Raw genomic sequence first — 18,683 nt, 5'->3', positions numbered from 1 at the left:
TTAGATGAACAATTTCTAATTGTAGCTGTTAAATCGTATTAACGAACCTGAAGAGATCCCACCTTGTGGGCTTCCGTAGTACAAATTATACGCAGGCGCAGTCGGTACTTTCAAACTGTGGCATGTGGTTGTTTTTAGCTGAGCACACGTGTGCTGTGGTCGCGACTTTTTGTACCAGCTTTTGGTGTGCGCTGTTTGAATACACAATATGGCGAAGACACTTGTAAGAATGAAATTAAATTATATTTACATTAACCGGGCTTTTAGCTTGTTGAGTGGATTGTTAAGCTAACCGTTGTTTGGTCTTCCTGCAAACTAACAAGCTAACATTTGGTTCGCTCATGAAGAGTCCAGAGTTCTCCTTCATAGAGGCACATTTTGAAGTAGTTTATTTCCAATTTTACAACCAAGCAGTTTGGTTTTATGTTGGTACCTTGTTGTTACGACAACATTACGTATGTAATTGTGAAGTACAACCCGTAATTCAGCAAATGCACAAGTTACAGGGTTAAGCCTCTTTACTGGGAATATTTGTTACTTTTATTTGCTGAGTACATACTAGAATTATTAGAATAATTTGGGGTTTAGGGCTGTAACCCAGACATCCCACGAGAGATGAATTACTTAAACAGAAACATCAGCTTTGCTCACGACTACTTTTTTCACGGTCACAGTAACGTTACTCCACAGTTAGTTGGTTTGTCATTAATGTCATGTTAGTTTTTAGTTGTATGTGTGGTTCCTCTATGTTCCCTAAGTGTTCAGTTGTATTAATGTTTTTTTATTGTTAAATTTTTTTATTGTTTTGTTGTTAAATTGTTGGCTGTTTTAGCGTGGATATAACGTCAAACAAACGTTGGTTTTCAGTTGCGTGTTTTGGTTCATCCAATGTTCTCCGAAATTATGGACAACCTTTCCAGAACGTTGGGCAGTTTTGATATCCCCTAAACGCTTAGAGTCTGTTAGATTACTTCATATTCTTGTTCTCTGAACGCTAATTTATTGTTCTTGTCACCCTGACCTCTAACCCATCCTGGCCTCTACAAGACACCTTGCTCTCTTCCATCCCTGAGCATGACTGACCCATAATGGTCCTTGTTGATATGAATATCCACCTTGATAGTCCTAACTCTTCAGAGTTTCTGTCATTAATACACTCATTTGAGCTACAACTGGTTTGCAGTCCTCCGACTCATGAAGCTGGCAAAGAGCTAGATCTAATTTTCATTAGAAACTGTGCCACAGAGGCCCTATCTTTCACACCTTTGCACTTTTCTGACCACTATTTCATCCGGTTCAGAGTGAGTCTCCCGAGAAAACTCTCTGCTTCCACCCCTATGGTTTTCTTTCCGCCGCAACCTTCCACCCACCCGCTTCTCCTCCGTTGTTGCCTCCGCTCTTCTGACCTCCAGCACATTCTCCTCCCTTGAGGTTAATGATACCACGGAGTCCCTTTGCTCTACACTGAGCTCATGTTTGGATAGTCTGTGTCCTATATCCATCAAATCTGCTTGATCTTCCCAGTCCCACCCTTGGCTTAATGATACCCTCCGATCGCTGCGCACCACCCTCAGAGCTGCCAAAAAGAAATGGCACAAATCAAAAGATTCTGCAGATCTAACCAAATTCCAGGCACTACTATCATCATTCTAATCCAGTGTCACTGATGAAAAAAAGTCTTTCTACATTGACAAGATTCACAGTAATACTGACACCAGGAAACTTTTTTCCACCTTCAAAATTCTACGTAATCCTCCGCCGCCTGCTACCAATCTGACGGCAGACACCTTTGCCTCATTCTTTATTGACAACGTGGTAGCTATAAACAAACAGTTTATCGAACTGCCCACACCTGAACCTTATACCACAAAATCGGCATGCAGAAGTACTGCATCATTTTCTTCATTCACCCCTCTTACTGAGAGCTGTGTATCTAAACTTCTCACATGTAGCCATCGCCATATACACCACCTCACTGGGCCAGATCATCCAGTCACATGGCTTCTCATACCAATGTTATGCTGACGATACCCAGCTTTATCTGTCATTCCCACCTGACGACCACACGGTCTCAGCACGAATCTCAGACTGTCTCTCTGACATATCAACATGGATGAAAGCCCATCAGCTCCAACTTAACCTCTCTAAAACTGAACTGCTTGTCTTCCCAGCCAAACCAACCATACACCACAGCATCTGCATCCAAACCGAATCCATATCTCTTGCTCCATCAAAGGTAGCTAGAAACTTGAGTGTCATGATTGATGAACATCTAACCTTTAAATATCATGTTACCTCCGTTTGATCGTGCCGCTTCACTTTGCTAAACATAAGAAAGATCAGGCCATACCTAACCCAACACGCCAACCAGCTCTTGGTGAAAGCAATGGTCATCTCCCGCCTTGACTACTGTAATGCTCTCCTAACTGGTCTCCCAGCCTGTGCTGTGAAACCTCTGCAGATGGTCCAGAACGCGGCTGCGCGTCTGGTCTTCGATCAGCTGAAAAGAGCACACGTTACCCCTCGGTTCATTGAGCTCCGCTGGCAACCCTTAGCCACCTGCATCAAATTCAAGTCACTAATGTTAGCCTACAAAGTGCTTAATGGAACAGCTCCCATCTACTTGAATGCTCTTGCAAAGGCTTATGTCACAACTTGGTCACTCCGGTTGTCACAGGATTGCCTACACCACGCTTAAGACAATCCAGACTCTTTTCATGTGTCGTTCCACGATGGTGGAATGTTCCGAGTGCTACTGGAACCGGGGTGTCCCTGTCTATGTTCAAGCAACTCTTGAAAACCCAGCTCTTCAGAGAACATCTCATATCCTAGCACTTACTCTGTACTTCCCTACCCCCTCCACTACACTTTATCTTTCTGTCCTTCCCTCTATACCTGCACTCTATCTCTACACTGTCACCCCTGTCACCTCTGACAGAGTATGACTAGCGGTTCCCTTCTATGTAGCTTATTGTTAGCTTTGATGTATGTAGCTTTGATGTATGTAGCTGTAATGTTATATCCTCATTTGTAATTTGGATAAAAGCGTCTGCTAAATGCGTAAACATAAACATAAACCCTTGTCCTGAAGGCAGGACCATATATTCATCTTTCTTTTTTGTTACAGACTACGTGGCTTAGCAAAAGACAAAATAAAGATATAGAAGAGGAAGATAAGGTTAACCATGGTAAGTCATTTAATTCAAACAACTGATTATTCAAAATAAATATGGTTGTTTCAGGAGCAATAGCTAAATTGTTAATGATTGCTCCAGGGGGGGACACGGAGACTGTCTCCTCCAGTGAACTGATGAGCACAGAAGTGGAGATGAAACTGGAGAAAGATGAAGAAGGTACTGTTTGAACCTATAACCCCTTTCTGTCTGATAGAAAATTTTGAGCTGTGTCTGTAATGAAAATGTCTTTGAAGATCTTCAGATGAACACCATCATAGAAGTGAAAAGAAACACCCCCACAGTAACTGTATCTTGGGAGGAGGAGAATGAGGAAGAAGAGGGTGATGGAACAAATGATCAGATGATGGGAAAAGGTAAGGATGTTTACAGGGCACTTCTGCATTTCATGAATTTCTATTCAACCAATGTAATGCTGTTATCAGTAAAGTTCTAGTTGTACAGTATTATTAAATGATGGGTTGGATGTTTTTACCAGAAAAACAGATGCAGATCATCTCCTCAGCTGGCACAGCTGTAGGTCCCAGCCAGATTCCAGAGACAAAGATGGAGCAAGAGATGGGAGATGACCAAGGTAATGTCAAACATATCACCCCCACATAAATGTATCCGAGAAGTATTACAGTGAATTAGGGATGTGAAATCGGCCCTGTCTTCAGATCATTCGATCGTGGTCACTGTCAAACGCCGATAGATGATCCGATCGAAAATCACTCCATCCCTATGACAGCCTATTATTTATTTAGAAATACAGATTTTGCGTCACATCTGCACAGATGATGTCTGGCTCAAAATGTTATTTTGGTCTGGTTATTTGTGTGATGAGCATTTCATTTATGCACGCTGAGCCCTCAATATAATAAAGTTATTGTTGTTCAAATATATGAGTGAATTATTACTTTTGTGACTAAAAAGAAAGATGATAGCACACCACTTGTGGCGCAGAAAAAGTGTTTGGCAAGCAAGCAGGAAGATGAAGAACAGAGGAGACAAAGACAGCTTGCGTCCGCGGCGCTCACCTCCAAAAAAAAGTGAGAAGGGAAAAAAGATGTAACAGGGTGTATAATTAAGAGTTTAATATTCACTCCTCAGTTTCACAGATCAAAGGGCTCTGTACATGTTGCTCCATGAGAAACATTTTTAAGTACACAATAAAGCGCAGGTTCTAGAGATTTTTTCTTTAACATCTTAAATTAATTCAAGATCTGTCACAGTTTAGTCATCCAACCATCAGTAATTTTCCATTGATCCTGCTTCTGCCCCACTCAGCCTGTCAGTCTCACACACCTCATCAGTTAACTCCACTCACCTGTGCACACAGCTGTCTCTCATCACATGCAATCAGCCCAGCATATAGTCACCAGCTCCACACTCTATCCTTTGCCAGATTGTTCTTTGCCCTGCAAGTCTTTCCAGCGTTCTCCTGCCAGCTTTACCGGTACCGACCTCGCCTGTCCCTGACCAAGAACTTTGCCTCTCCTCTCCTCTCCTGATTCCTGTTTGCCGGTTTCTAAACCGTTTGTCTGTCTGCCAGAGTTTCAGTAAAGCCTTGAACTTTTTACCACTGTCTTCTGACTCCTTTGTACTGCAATTGGGTCCATACACCACCCGTTACAAGATCCCCATTTGAAAAAAAGTTCACGATGCTACCTTTGATTTTGCTTCTTCTTTTTTTTTTTTTTTTTAGAATCTCAAAAGGTCCCCATAGATGAGGACAATGAAAGTACCCCCACTGTAGGTGTAACCTGGAAGAAAAATAATAAAAGAGGACAGTGTGAGGGTATCAAGAAGGAATCTAGTGGAAACGAGGACACAGTGGGTAAGTGGCCTCTCAAGAATTTACATATAGTTGTCGTTGCCATTTTGCCATTCACTGCAGAACATTAGTCTACGTCCACTGTCCCGAGTACAGACTTTTGCTGTTCACAAAACACTGATTTTTGCTGTCAAGTGTTTGCATCATATCCTGGCTTCCATACTTTATATGCTTTATAGGACCACACAGACAGTCACTACATCAAAACCCACCAATGTACAGAAACAATAATATCGTTGTCTGTTCACAAACCATCCTATAATAAAGAAGCCAGAAAACTTTTCAAATCTTTTCGAGTGACTGCTCATAATTAGCCTCCTCTCCTCATATTTATCCACTCAAATTGTACTTAGTAGACGTAGACTTAGACTCAACTTTATTGATCCCTTTGGGATGACTCCCTCTGGGAAATTCAGTCTCCAGCAGCTTATATGATACAATAGGAAAGAGGGTGCTTAAAACTAAAATTTAAAAAACGTTTAAAAAGTTCAAATATTTCTTTATATTAGCCGCAGTGTACGGCATTATTTTCATACAATGCTTGCATTTTGTCCGTGTCTTATCAGTCACTCTACTGCCATTTATCATTTACGCTAGGTACCCAAAATGCTGCCAAACAAACGATTTGAAAGTGGCGTGGGCATCTTCAATGATAATACTGGTATTTTCATTCTGGCTGCTTGCTGCTTGCTGCTTCTGCTCCTCTTTTTTTCCTTCTCCTTCTTTAGGTTCTGGCAGGCTGGACATAGCGAAGGCGCATTACTGCCCCCACAGGCCACAAATAGAAGTTTGGATAGCTCACAAATCTCGCGAGACAGATTTTTAACACAAGATCTCGTCACACCCCTATTAGTAGCTGGATGTGCTGCCCTACCCCCCAGCACACAGCAGTGTAAAAGAGAACACTGGCAACCACAGACTGGTTAAACATCGACAGCAGTTTGCTGCGGATGTTGAAAGGCCGCAGTCTCCTTAGGAAATACATCCTGCCTTGTGTCTTCCCATACAGGTGACAGGTGTGTATTGACCAGTCCAGTTTGTTGTCCAGCCACAGCCCAAGATATAGCTCCCTCTAGTATTACTGGTCTCAGCTTCGGTCTGGGCCTCCCAAAGTCTATGACTAACTCCCTTGTCTTAGAGGTGTTGAGCTCTAGGTGGTTTGTGCGGGACCAAACAGTAAAGCCCCCCACCAGACTCCGATACTCCTCCTCTCTGTCGTCTCTGATGCATCCAACGATGGCTGTGTCATCGGTGTACTTCTGTATGTGACACAGCTCTGAGTTGTGACAGAAGCCCGAGGTGTACAGGGTAAAGAGAAAAGGAGCCAACACTGTGCCCTGGGTAGCTCCAGTGCTGCTGACCACAGTGTCAGACGTGGTGTCCTTCAGACATACTGTAGCCTGTCTGTGAGGTAGCTGGATCTGTTCAGTTTGCCTTGAAACATAGGGGGATGAATGGTGTTAAAGGTACTGGAGAAGAGAATCTTCTAGAACTGTCACAATACCAATATAAGTAACCACGATACGATACCAGACAAAGTATCACGGTTCTGGGTATTATCGCGATACTGCTGCCTTTTTTTATTATTATTTTTTTTATGAACTGCAATGTGTTTATACGTAATTAATTAAGTATTTATAACTTGTACAATGTTGTTTGGTGCATGATAAACATAAAACTGGTGAAGTAAGAATTACACTGAAACAAATATTTTTATGAATAATATTCATTAAAAAGTTAAAATTGAAACATATATATAATATATACAGGGTGCGATTTGTGAAAAAACCAGAGGGGGAATAATGTTGAGAAACATTTTATTCAGAAAAATTTCCACACAACAGTTTGAAAATTCTTGTGTAGATAAACTTTAGGCTACATAACGTAGGCGGTAGGCCTAGTTTTAACGTGAACTTAACCACTGCACTTGCAGAAATATTTTCTCAAAACATTGTTTTTAAATTTGCCCAATAAAAATAAAATTTTAATTCTTTCTCGATATCAGTTCAACAGAAAACATGAAATACCACAATCTACTGTCAAGGTTTTTTTTTTTGTTTTTTTTTGGGTTTTTTTTAAATGGTTAATTGGGTAGACTATAGGACTATGAAAACAGTCTGTTCTGATGACACACTTGACCCTCTCACCATTTAGCGAAGCAACCTGGCTCAATGCAGCCCCCAACCATAGTTTTGGGGGGGCGAGAGATTAGTGTGACCCCTCGGCCTGGGAGTTCTCCTCAGCCAGAGAGATGCTGCTGCTGCATCCGATCAGCAATGTCAAATCTTGTTTCATCTTCTGTTACATTTTTTCTCTGAATTTTTTGTTGTGGTCCTGTAAAATATGACGATATGCTGCTCTGGATTCTTTTAATTTTTTATCCATTTTATTTAAGCTTTTGTTTTGGTGCGGATGACGCAGACAGGAAGTTAGACTTGTGAAACGCAAGAAAATTCTAAATAAAACTGCTTTCTGCGAACGCCTCTGACTCACTCCCGGGTGTCTCTGCAGGTGTTTTAGCGGAAACTGGCTTGGGTAGTATAGTAATCCACGATAGTACCGTCGTGTAGAATTTCTAGTATAGTAGGAACCGTTACGATTTGACATCGCGGGTATCGTGGGTATTGTGCAACTCTAGCCTCTTCCCTTACCCAGATGGGAGTATACTCAGTCAGTGGGTCTACATGATGAGATTAACTCGATTATAGCTATAGTTGGGTTATGCTCCTTATCTGAGCAAGGGTAATTATCCTTTGTTACATGGCGGTGAATGAATCGAATCACTGGCACAAAGCATGCAATACCACAGTAGATAAGTGGTGCTGTACCCATTTCAACTATCGCTAATAGAGCCACTTCCTGTTGACGTCCACCAACAACAACAAAACTAAGGCATTCGAGAAAGATGGCGAACGAAGAGCAAGATGAAGCTACGTCCCTCTACATTTGTGATGAGCTGGTTATGGCACAAACGCCATGCACAACGGCGCTTTCTCCATCGCGTTGTTTGTTTCTTTCTGACTTTGGCGACAACAACAGTAATATCGTCTCCTTCGACTTCCGGGTGACGATCGCGGGAAAAAATCTCGAGCATGTGCAGAACGTTTGATCCTCTCCACTGTTGTCTCCAGGCACGTTAAGTGGGCAATCGGATCGAGTTATCCCAGGGTCTCAATTCGATCTCAAGTAACCCGATCCGATTCGATTTCTTGTCGGATTAAGCTTGTTACATGAGCTGAATAACTCAATCTTATTGTAATTTAGCCATTAATTCGATCCGATTGCCCGCATGTAACCACACTGAGTGTCGCAGGTAGAGGATTGCATCCTCCACACCAACACCTGTCTGGTAGACGAACTGCAGGCAGTCCTGGGCGTGTTGCACTTGGGGTCTGAGGAGACTGTGGAAGAGCCGCTCCAACGTCTTCATTAGGTGTGAAGTGAGTGCCACTGGCTGGAAATCATTCAGCTCGCTTCTTTTTAGGAACCAGAACAATGCAGGATGTCTTCCAGAGGGTGGGCACTCTCCCTAGCTGCAGGCTAAGGTTGAAGATCCGTTGTAATGGTTCCCCCAGTTCTGCAGTGCAGGTCATCAGTAGTCTTGGACACACCTTGTCCGGGCCTGCTGCTTTCCTGGATGACAGCTTCCCCAGCTATTTGTACGACTTGATGAAAATAATGAAGCATCAGATTGAAAGTTCCAGCTGCAAAAATTGTGGAACGGTATTGTCTCTTTTTTTCACCATACAGGATGGCTCAGTGTTTCCTATGCTAAAGGTAGTACTGAAGGTTATTTTCTTTAGAATTAGATCATTTGGACACTTATGGCTGCCAGCCAGATACTTCCAGCTGACTTCTATGTGTTTCATGGATTTTATGATATGAATCAACTTACTGTCAAATCACCTGTGACACCCAGGTCTTGCGCTGGAAACAGCCACTCACGGGTCCGATGTGGCACTTATGGATCAGATACACTAAGGAAAGCCAGGGGCTGAGAAATGTCTGCTCTTATTTCTGTGCTTATTAAACGGTCCAAAAAAAAACAATGGATTAAACAATTAAACAATGAGTGTTGAATATTTTGGATCTGACCAGATCCACTCGTAAGCAATCCTAAGTCAAAAACAATGAACTCTTATCAAACATTGAGCTATTGAACCAAATGACTTCACATAGGTCACTTAGACAGTTATTGTAGATAATTAGGTCTCCATAAGATGTGTGTAAAACCACACAAAAGCATCAAATTTGGACACTGCTTACACACTAGCTGTGGCATGGTTTAAAATAACACATCTTCTATCACCTGCAGTAAATGGGAAACGGAAGGCGGAACCTGCCACTGAGACTTCCCCATCAAAGAAAACTAAGCTCATCAATGATGGTATAAACTCTGCCAAATGTTGTTTTTTTAGGGTACATAACACTCTTTTGATTGTTGCCTTCACACATTTCACTCTGTTATTTCATTGCAGGCTTCTGTCTTTTTGTTGGAAACCTTAACACTTCTAAAACATCCGAAGAAATCAAACATTCATTAGCAAAATGGTTCATGACACAAAGTCTACTGTTTCATGACATCCGATTAGACCAGTCCAGGTGAGTACGTTTTGATGTCTGGTTTTTCTGTATGTTTTCCACATTAAGTGCTGAGTTGAGAATTTCTGCTGTTGTAGAAAACATGCATTTGTAGATTTGGCCTCAGAAATGGACTTGGCTAAAGCTTTGACACTGAATGGAGAAAAAGTCCTTGATAAGCCAGTGAAGATCGCCAAAGCAAAGGTTAAAAGTGAGGACAAAGAAAAGGTGAAAGCTCCCCCACTGGACAAAAAAGGTATAAAGTATACGAATTTTGCAATCTTGATTGCTCAATATTCAAATTTGATGTTAAATGTGACCAGGTACAGATTCAAAATGCAATAAAGATTAGGACGGTGCGACTGTCCCAATTTTTATTTATTTTTTCTTCTTTTTTTCCTCAGTCAAAGATGCCAGATGTTTGTTCCTAAAAAATGTGCCATACAATGCAACAAAAAAAGATATCCTGAAAATTTTCCGCAAAGCAATTGCTGTTCGGTTTCCTGGTGGAGCTAAAGAGCCAATTCAAGGGTGAGAGTTCACTCTGTAACCTAAAAGGGTGTCAAATGAGTGGAACATACTTCACTGATTTCTAATTGAATTGATATTTTTATGATGCACTAAATTAAATGCCTTTCTTTTTTTCAACAGTATTGCCTTTGTGGAGTTTAGAAATAAAAAGATTGCTCAGAAAGTACATGAGAAAAGACAAGGAGCTAAGATCCAAGGCCGGGTTTTGATTGTAGACACTGTAGGAGAACCTAATGTGCCTAAAGCTAATGCTGACAGTAACAAAACAAAGGGTAAGTCACTGATTGTTGGAATTATACTAAAATTCAGTTATACTTTTCTGTTTCTTATTTGTACTTTAGCATTTGACCTTTTATTAAAGAGATTTTCTTCATTCTCACAGCTGAAGCTCCTCCAAATAACACCTTATTTCTGAGCAATTTGTCTTACAACGTGAAAGAAAAATATCTGAAGAATGTCTTCCAGAAAGCCGTTAGCATCAGTATACCTCAGAGCAAAGGAAAGCCTAGAGGGTAAGTCCTTACGCTCCATTTATTTGTGTTTTAACTAATGAAGAAAGTATTGTAAATTATTTTTCAATAAATATTTGTTTCTCTGCAGATATGCATTTATTGAGTTCGGGACTGTAGCAGATGCTGAAACAGCCTTGCAGTCATCCCAAAATATTAAGATCTGCAAGAGAGCACCCAAAGTGCAATTCTGTGACACAAGAACAAAACCAGAGAACGAAAAAGGTGTTTGTGACTGATTAGCGGACAACCCACCCCCCACCCCCAAAATTCAGTTTCTGTCTACAGTTACAGATAACAACTAAAAATGTTTATTTTCCACTTTAGTCCAATCAAAAACTTTGATTGTGGTGGGCCTTGCTGAGAAGACGACTGCAGAGACACTAAAAAGTGCCTTTGAAGGAGCCCTCAGTGCAAGAGTCGCTGTGAATAAGGATACAGGACCTTCAAAGAGGTTGTTAGCATGAATTTGTCATTTAAGTGTGGTAACTATCAAAAAGATTTCAAGTTTTTGTCACCTGTACTTTTACAAATTATAATTTTTTTTCGTGCATTTCAGGTTTGGTTTTGTGGAATTTGAGAGCGAAGAACATTGCACAGCTACCAAAGAAGCCATGGAGGACTGTGAGATAGATGGCAGAAAAGTGACTGTGGCTTATGCAAAACCCAAGGGTGAAAAAGGTGGCAAAAGAGGCGTGGCAGGGCGTCCCAGTAAACAGTCCTCAGGCGTGGGAGCCAACAGAGGGGGACGAGGTGGAAAAGTCAGAGGTATTGCCTTCCTTACTGCTGTAGAAAAAGACTTAGTATGAGGAGGTGGACAAAGATTGAGATTGAGTACATAAGAAATACATTTAAAAACAATGTAGCCAGATTCACTGTTTAAATAATCTTTTTTTTTCTACGGGAAAAAAATATATATAAAGGAGAATTGCAGTTCAGCATGGAAAACATACCATGTTTATACATGGTCACATATCACCATGACACGTAATAATGAGAAATAAACAAAATGCTGTTCTTGCAATATGAAAGAATGTGACAGAAGATGGTGATAAAGCTGACCAGATGAACTGAGGTACAGCGTAAAGCTGATGGTACTACCTCAGGCATGGTTCCGAGGAAACTGAACTGGTACTATATGATGTAGAAACACTGCAGCCTGGTGATTGGTCAGAGAGAATTATCGCTGCATCATCTGACAAACTAGCTATTCAAGTATCTATATTTACATGTATAATGATCTGTCCCAAAGAAGAAGTTAGGAGAATGTATTGAACGTTCCACAGTGCCACAGATTGTGTGGAGACAAACTGTGCTGATTTATTTATTTTTTTTCTCTCACTCCAGTGGGAAATCTGAAGGATGAGTTCAGCTGCTGCCAGACATGCATTGTATTTTTTTCCTTACTGTGCTTTTATTTACGTTACTCTTCTTTTATGCAATTACATTACATTAGTTAAATTAACAAGTTTTTGTCAGAGGAGAAATTGGAGCTTCTCTGAGTCCTCATGAGTACAGTGATGGTTTAAATGATTGGATAGTGTAGTGGTAAGAGGCCTTTCATGTGGGTGACTGGGGTTTGAGTCCCCCCGCATGAAAGGTACTACCTCCAGTAGGGGTCCTTAGGCAACACCTACTTATACCTTCCTACCAGGGATATGAGTGTAAATCACTTTGGATGAAAGCGTCTGCTAAATGCATAAACATAAACATGGATTATAAGTAACGGCTTTCAGATCATCAGTGCTAAAGAGTTCTAAAGCTTATGTGCCTCCCAGAAGACAGGCGTGTCACCGTAACAACATGAAGAGATGCATTACACTGTATCCAATCTTTGTTGAACTACAGTTTATGGTAATCAGGACTCCCTGAGATAATTAGGCTAGATTACTGCTTTTCACTGAATTCTCTATTTCTAATCAATTTCATATAATTACAATTAGAACTAATCTTAGATTTAAATCAGTCTCTGTTGGTGCACCAAATAGTGGTAATACATAAATGTCTGAGCTTGCCTAGCACGCCAACTTCAACACAATACACATGTATTAAACCTGTCATTGGTTTTGCTTTTTCATTTTTTATAAGTTGATTTGTAAATGTTGAAATAGCAACATTGAAAAAATAAAATGAAAGTATGTTTATATGTTCACACTCTTTCATTGTGTCTTTCAGGAAGAGGACATGGAACGATTGTTTCACAGGATGCTGTTAAAGAAGTGAAATGTGAAAATTAAATGTATTGGAACAAGATTACCACAATGTTCCCCTGATTAATCAAATTAGAGTCTGTATGCACTCTCATGCTGCGTTGAGCTTGATTGGTTGAATGTTTTGGTGTAAAACATAACACATTGTTTGTATTGTATCATGTTGTCTATGATCATATCATCAGTCATTGTACTTTTTACATCCTCTAATTTTAGTTTTCCTATTTTGTACTTTAAATCATTCATTGTCTACATATGAAAACTCAAAAGAACCGTGATCAGATGATATAATTTCCTACTGTTAAGGTACATTTATTTGAAACCAAACCAGCTGTCCTCTGTTTTTTTGTTTTTTTAAATATATGATTCTAAAAAGCTTAAATAAAGACTTACCATGTCATAAGGTATGTCTGTTCTGCAACTGGTCTGGAAGACTAACTGATTACTGTCCCAAAATACAGTTGGGTTTTGCTTTTTGTTCCAAAGATTTTTGAAATGTGACTAAAGTCTCCAACATAAGTTGGATAGTTGGACCTTGATTTTAAATTTTTTTTTCCAAACTACATTTTGAAATCACATATTTCTGAAGGAGTACAATGAATAATTTTGAAGTTGTCTAATACTTCCCTATTGTAATACCTCTACTTGCTTTCTCAAATTATGAACCAGTTTACAAGAAATTAAAAGAAACTGTACGGCTATGCAATAATGATTTCATTATTTTGAAAAAAAAAATGAATACAAGGACAGAAGGAAAGGCAATTGTATTTATATTGCACAAATCAACACAATTCAACAACTATGCCAACAAATTCAAACTGACAAACAGATTGCAGAGTCCCATGGGAGGTAGTGCTAAATGGAATTTACAAAAAGCCAAGATGCACAAAGAACAGAAACTTAGTTCTACAGCACAGTTTTGGTTTAAATCAGCCTTAACATGCTATAGTTAAGCAATGCTAAAACAGAAGGGTGTGTGTCTCCCTTAGAATGAAATTGACCATGTTTTTGGGGTTTGATCTCAAGGCACTTTAATATAGTCCAATTCAAGCCAATTGGAATTAGATTTATTGTAATCATAATCCTATGAAATCCAATTAATTAATTTCAAAATAATCCATTCATATAGAGCCAATTCAAAAACAATATCCTAGCTAAGGAAACCAACAGATTGCACAGAAACTTGTTTTCAGTCCCATCTCCTGAGCATGCCTGAGGCAACAGTGGAAAGTAATGACTCCCTTTTAACAGAAAGACCCAGAACCAGAATCAGGAAGGGTGGCCATCCGCCTCGACCAGCTGGGGTTTGAGAAGACAGAAAAGAGCGGGAAAAACACCATAACACCATTCAAAGGATACCTGTTGGAACAGGGAAATGCAAGTTAATTACCACAATAATGTCACATATACATAATATCATTTGAGAATTTAAACAGGGAAAAAGAGAGCAAAGTGAGGAAAGGTGTGATAGATGAGGTCTCCCAGCAGTCTAAGCCTATAGCAGCTTAACTATGGGATGTTTCAGGGTCACCTGAGCCATCCCTAACTATAAGCTTTATCAAAAAGGAAAGTTTTAAGTCTAATCTTAAAAGTGGAAAGGGTGTCTGCTTCCTGGACATTTACTGGCAGCCTATTCCACAAGAGAGGGGCCTGATAACTGAAGGCTCTGCCTCCCATTCTACTTTTAGAAACTCTGGGAACAACAAGTAAACCTGCAGTTTGGGAACGAAGAGACTATTGCTGTTGTTAGCTCAGAGAGATCAACTGGGCAGAAGCCGTCTAAATACAAATCAAGTTCTAAAGATACTTCTAAAGCTGCTGTACTCGATGATACATTAGTGATGATAGTGGGAAGGATTCCATTAATCTTCTCTCTGATAGAAACAATTTTATTTATAAAGAATCTCATGAAATCATCACTGCTGAGAGTTAAAGCAATACATGGCTCAACATAGCTTGGACTCTTTGTCAGCCTGGCTACAGTGCTGAAAATAAACCTGGGATTATTCTTATTCTCTTCTATCAATGATGAATAATAAGCAGTTCTAGCTTTATGAAGGGCTTTCTTTTATGTAATCAAACTTATCTGTCCAGACTAATTGAGACTCTTCTAAATTAGAGGAACGCCACTGTCTCTCCAGCTTTCTTGCAGTCTGCTTTAACGCACGCAGCTGTGAATTATACCAAGGAGCCAACCTCTTCTGACTGATTACCTTCCTTTTCAGAGGGACAATATTGTCCAGTGTTGTACGCATTGAAACTATAGTGCTGTCAACAAGAGAGTCAAGTTCTACTGGAGTAAAATGTAGGTAGCCGTCCTCTGTCATATCTGCACATGGCAGTGAAGAAAAGGATGATGAAATTAACTCTTTAAAACTGGTTACAGCATTCTCTGATAGACACCTTCTATATGTGAAGCTCTTCTTAGAAGCCGTACAGTCACGTAATGTAAATTCAAAAGTTATCAAAAAATGAAATGGTCAGACGAGACAGGATTTTGAGGGAACATGTTTACTGTTCACTCTCAGTGCCATAAGTACAAGGACGAGGCTATGATTAAGGCAGTGAGTAGGTCTGTGAACACTTTGAGAAAATCCAATAGAGTCTAATATAGAATTAAAGTTAATATTTAGGCTATCATTTTCAACATCTACATGAATATTAAAGTCACCCACTACAATGACTTTATCTGTACTTAGCACTAACTGTGATAAAAACTCTGAGAATTCAGATAGAAACTCAGAATAAGGGCCAGGTGGACGATACACAACAACAAACACAAGGTTTTTGTGATTTCCACTTTTTGTGGGAAGAACTGAGAATCAGAGATTAAAAAGAGCTAAAACTAATCTTTGGTCTAGGACTGATTAGTAACCCTGATCTGAAGATAGCTGCCAATCCTCCTCCTCTGCCTGTGGTTTGAGGAACATGAACATTTAGATAGTCAGAGGGAGTTGATTAATTAATGCTAACATGATCCTCCTGCTGCATCCAGGTTTCTGTAAGATTCTGTAGCATAAGATGGGAAGCTGCAGAGAAGTGTGTAAGACTACAACTCTGCATCCTGGTCTCAACCCTGGGTTGTCATGTTTTTGGATGACTAATAAATTTGTTCATATTTCTAGAAATGAGAGCTGCTCCTTCCAAAGTGGGATCTCCTCATCAGACCAGGTTTTCTCCAGAAAGATTCAGGGGCAGTTACACAGAATAATTTGGTACGATTCGATGCAGTAAAAGACCTAACATTTGCTCAACATAGCAAACATAATAACATTTAAATCTAGTAGGGAATGTAGCTTATCTTAAGTAAGATATCTTAAAAGCTTATCTTAAGATTTAAATGGAATGTCTGGCTCTCAGATGCCAAATCAGTGTATTAGTCTACCAACTTTAACTGGAGAATTGAAACAAAAAATTCAATCCTCTACTTTAACACCAACATAATACTCCAACAGAGGAGCTTCAGTTTTGAGGCGCTTATACTCCAAGCTGACAATTGCTGTTGGGAACATCTGGTTAGACTGTGACCATCTGACTCTGTTCTTTTAAATTTGTAAAACACAATTGGCTCTGTTGGACCCTGTTCGGGTTTGTTTCAGCTGATTCGTAATGTGAAATTGCCGTCATGTTAGTTGGTGTTACTCCCATGAACTCTGTGGAACATTCATTTGACTGTAAAAGCTTAATTTAGACACTTGAATGCTTAATAAAAACATACAAATACCAGTCGATGTGTTAGCAAAGAACCAAGAGCCTTTTTTTTTTACCTTACTGAATCATTTCTGAACTGCTTCATTCTGTACTACAAAGTTGTGTCACATTGGAGGCATTTGTAGATTGTATTTGGGACATGTTTAGAGCTATTCATTTACTCAACACTGCCATTAAAAGTGTTGCCACATGTTCTTATGGTCAGTTTGTTGTATAAGAGCCTTTACAGATAGCTCTCAGAGTATGGAAGCGAATTGTGACCATAATTTAAATTAAAATGCATTTGCAGAAATGCTTTGTCATTTTAAGAATGTGGCTGCATTATTTGACTCATAAATTAAATTAGTAATCAATCATCCTATTTGCATTTTAATTTTCTTCTTCAAGAGTGCTAAATCTTTCACTTTTCGCTAAAAATTAAAAAGAAATAGACATTTGAGATTTAGTTTTCAAAATATGCCCCAGCAACTAGATACCAAAATTCAACTTGAAATGTAAAATTAAAATGCATTTCCAGAAATGCTTTTTCATTTTAAGAATGTGGCTGCATTATTGGTGCGTCAACCCAGTTGAGACATAGAAGGGAGTGCCATTGATTGTTTAGTTTGGGAGCTGCTGATCTACGTTATAAAAGTTATTTTTAGTGGCAGTCACATCAACAATGATCAGGTTATAACTTTGGCACAAGGCATCAAATGGCAGCAAATATGTTTAGTTGTGAACACAGTCCCTTTACAAATAATAGTAATAAGGAGTCTGTCACCTCAATCCGTTGCTTTGCATCCTTCGAGTCCGACGGATTGTCTGGTGGCCTACGCCGAACAGCTCTGCTATTTTCTTTATTCTTAAACCATTTAATAAATAGCTTTCAATAGACTCGAACGGGATGTTGATAGTTGATCATCCTCGTCCCATTTGAGGCTCCACAGCATCCAGCCGTTCCCGGACTGAACGTAGGTTTACTATGGCAACCTCTTTAATGAGTGAATCTGTGACGGCAGGGTATGCAGCCAAGCTCTCTATGACTTGTTCTACTCGGTCACGGGCCTCAGACTCAGATATATTATTAGATTCTACCTGCTCAGCTAATTCAAACAGTGTTTGCACAATTTGAGGGAGCGCTATGATCTGTGATGCGTCCTCTAAAGACCTGGCAATTCAATCAATTTCCAATGTAATGCAATGCAGATGTGCACACTGCCCCCTACCGAACAAGATGGGTAGCTCGGTCAGCAGGGAGCTGAAGACGAGCAGCTACTGACATCACTCTGCTGCGCCACTCAGATTGCTTTATCGTTTTTTAATTATGGGCAGTACTTTGCAGGCAGACCATGGCCGTTTCTCAATACCAGTACTCCAAATACGTACTCGTGTACTTGCTAGTATGGACTTGTCGGAAGTACAGACTTCTGAGGATGCGAGTACGCAAGTACGCTCATTGTGCATTTGGAACGGAAGTGTACTTGATTACGTCAAATACGTCGACGTTGCCGCCAAAAATATAAAAAAAAGATAATTTTTTATTTTTCTGTTCATTGCAGCCACTCTGCTCAATGCCCGTGTGTGCAACAGCAAATTAAAATCAAAATAAAAAATGGACCAAGCTGTGATTGCATTTGCAATTTGCAATTAATCAGCTCACCGGCACCCATCAACTATACAGTATTTTTGTAAATAAACTGGTTAGTTGAACTGCTTGAAATTTTTTAATAGCAAGTTACTGCTAATGTTAGCTTAGCTAGTTTGTTGATACAAAAGGCATATTTTTTCAGTATTCTGTTAGTTACTTTCAAGAGTGACTGGAGAAATTAGTGCCTTACAAGCTGATTATTATTATTATCATTATTTTGCATTCCTTTCTTTCTATAGAAGTCTATGGGAATGTCGCCTCTCTTTTTACACCACTCTGTACATGTATACATAGATGCCGCATTGACTGCTGCCGCTCACTAAAGGGGCGTGCCTACAGGGCGGTCATCTTGGTACAGTGCCACTCGTTCCTACATTACATCTATGGAGGAATGGTGTTTCTACACAATAAAAGTGATCATAAATCACTCAGTTGTAAAGCTACTTTCACAAGGTTTGTTTGTCAAACGTCAGACAGACAGACATAGATAAAACGAAAAGA

At 39.8% G+C, this 18,683-nt stretch overlaps 1 protein-coding gene across 1 annotated transcript; it reads left to right on the top strand.

The window, feature by feature from the left end:
• The first annotated feature begins 100 nt into the window (after positions 1-100).
• LOC140268986 (nucleolin-like) lies at positions 101-13,560 on the top strand. The gene is made up of 16 exons (XM_072363998.1): positions 101-223; positions 3,128-3,188; positions 3,276-3,353; positions 3,431-3,550; positions 3,673-3,768; positions 4,882-5,013; positions 9,326-9,397; positions 9,489-9,612; positions 9,690-9,847; positions 9,996-10,122; positions 10,243-10,394; positions 10,505-10,634; positions 10,723-10,856; positions 10,959-11,085; positions 11,191-11,399; positions 12,807-13,560. Exons 1-16 carry the CDS (start codon positions 209-211, stop codon positions 12,866-12,868), a joined length of 1,797 nt encoding a protein of 598 aa, XP_072220099.1. The 5' UTR covers positions 101-208; the 3' UTR covers positions 12,869-13,560.
• Positions 13,561-18,683: the final 5,123 nt, after the last annotated feature.

This window comes from Leuresthes tenuis, unplaced genomic scaffold, assembly GCF_036924035.1.
Source record: "Leuresthes tenuis unplaced genomic scaffold, fLeuTen1.0.hap1 SCAF_14, whole genome shotgun sequence".
Taxonomy (NCBI): domain Eukaryota; kingdom Metazoa; phylum Chordata; class Actinopteri; order Atheriniformes; family Atherinopsidae; genus Leuresthes; species Leuresthes tenuis.
Note: the sequence above shows the minus strand (reverse complement) of the source record. Positions and strands in the feature narration are given on the sequence as shown.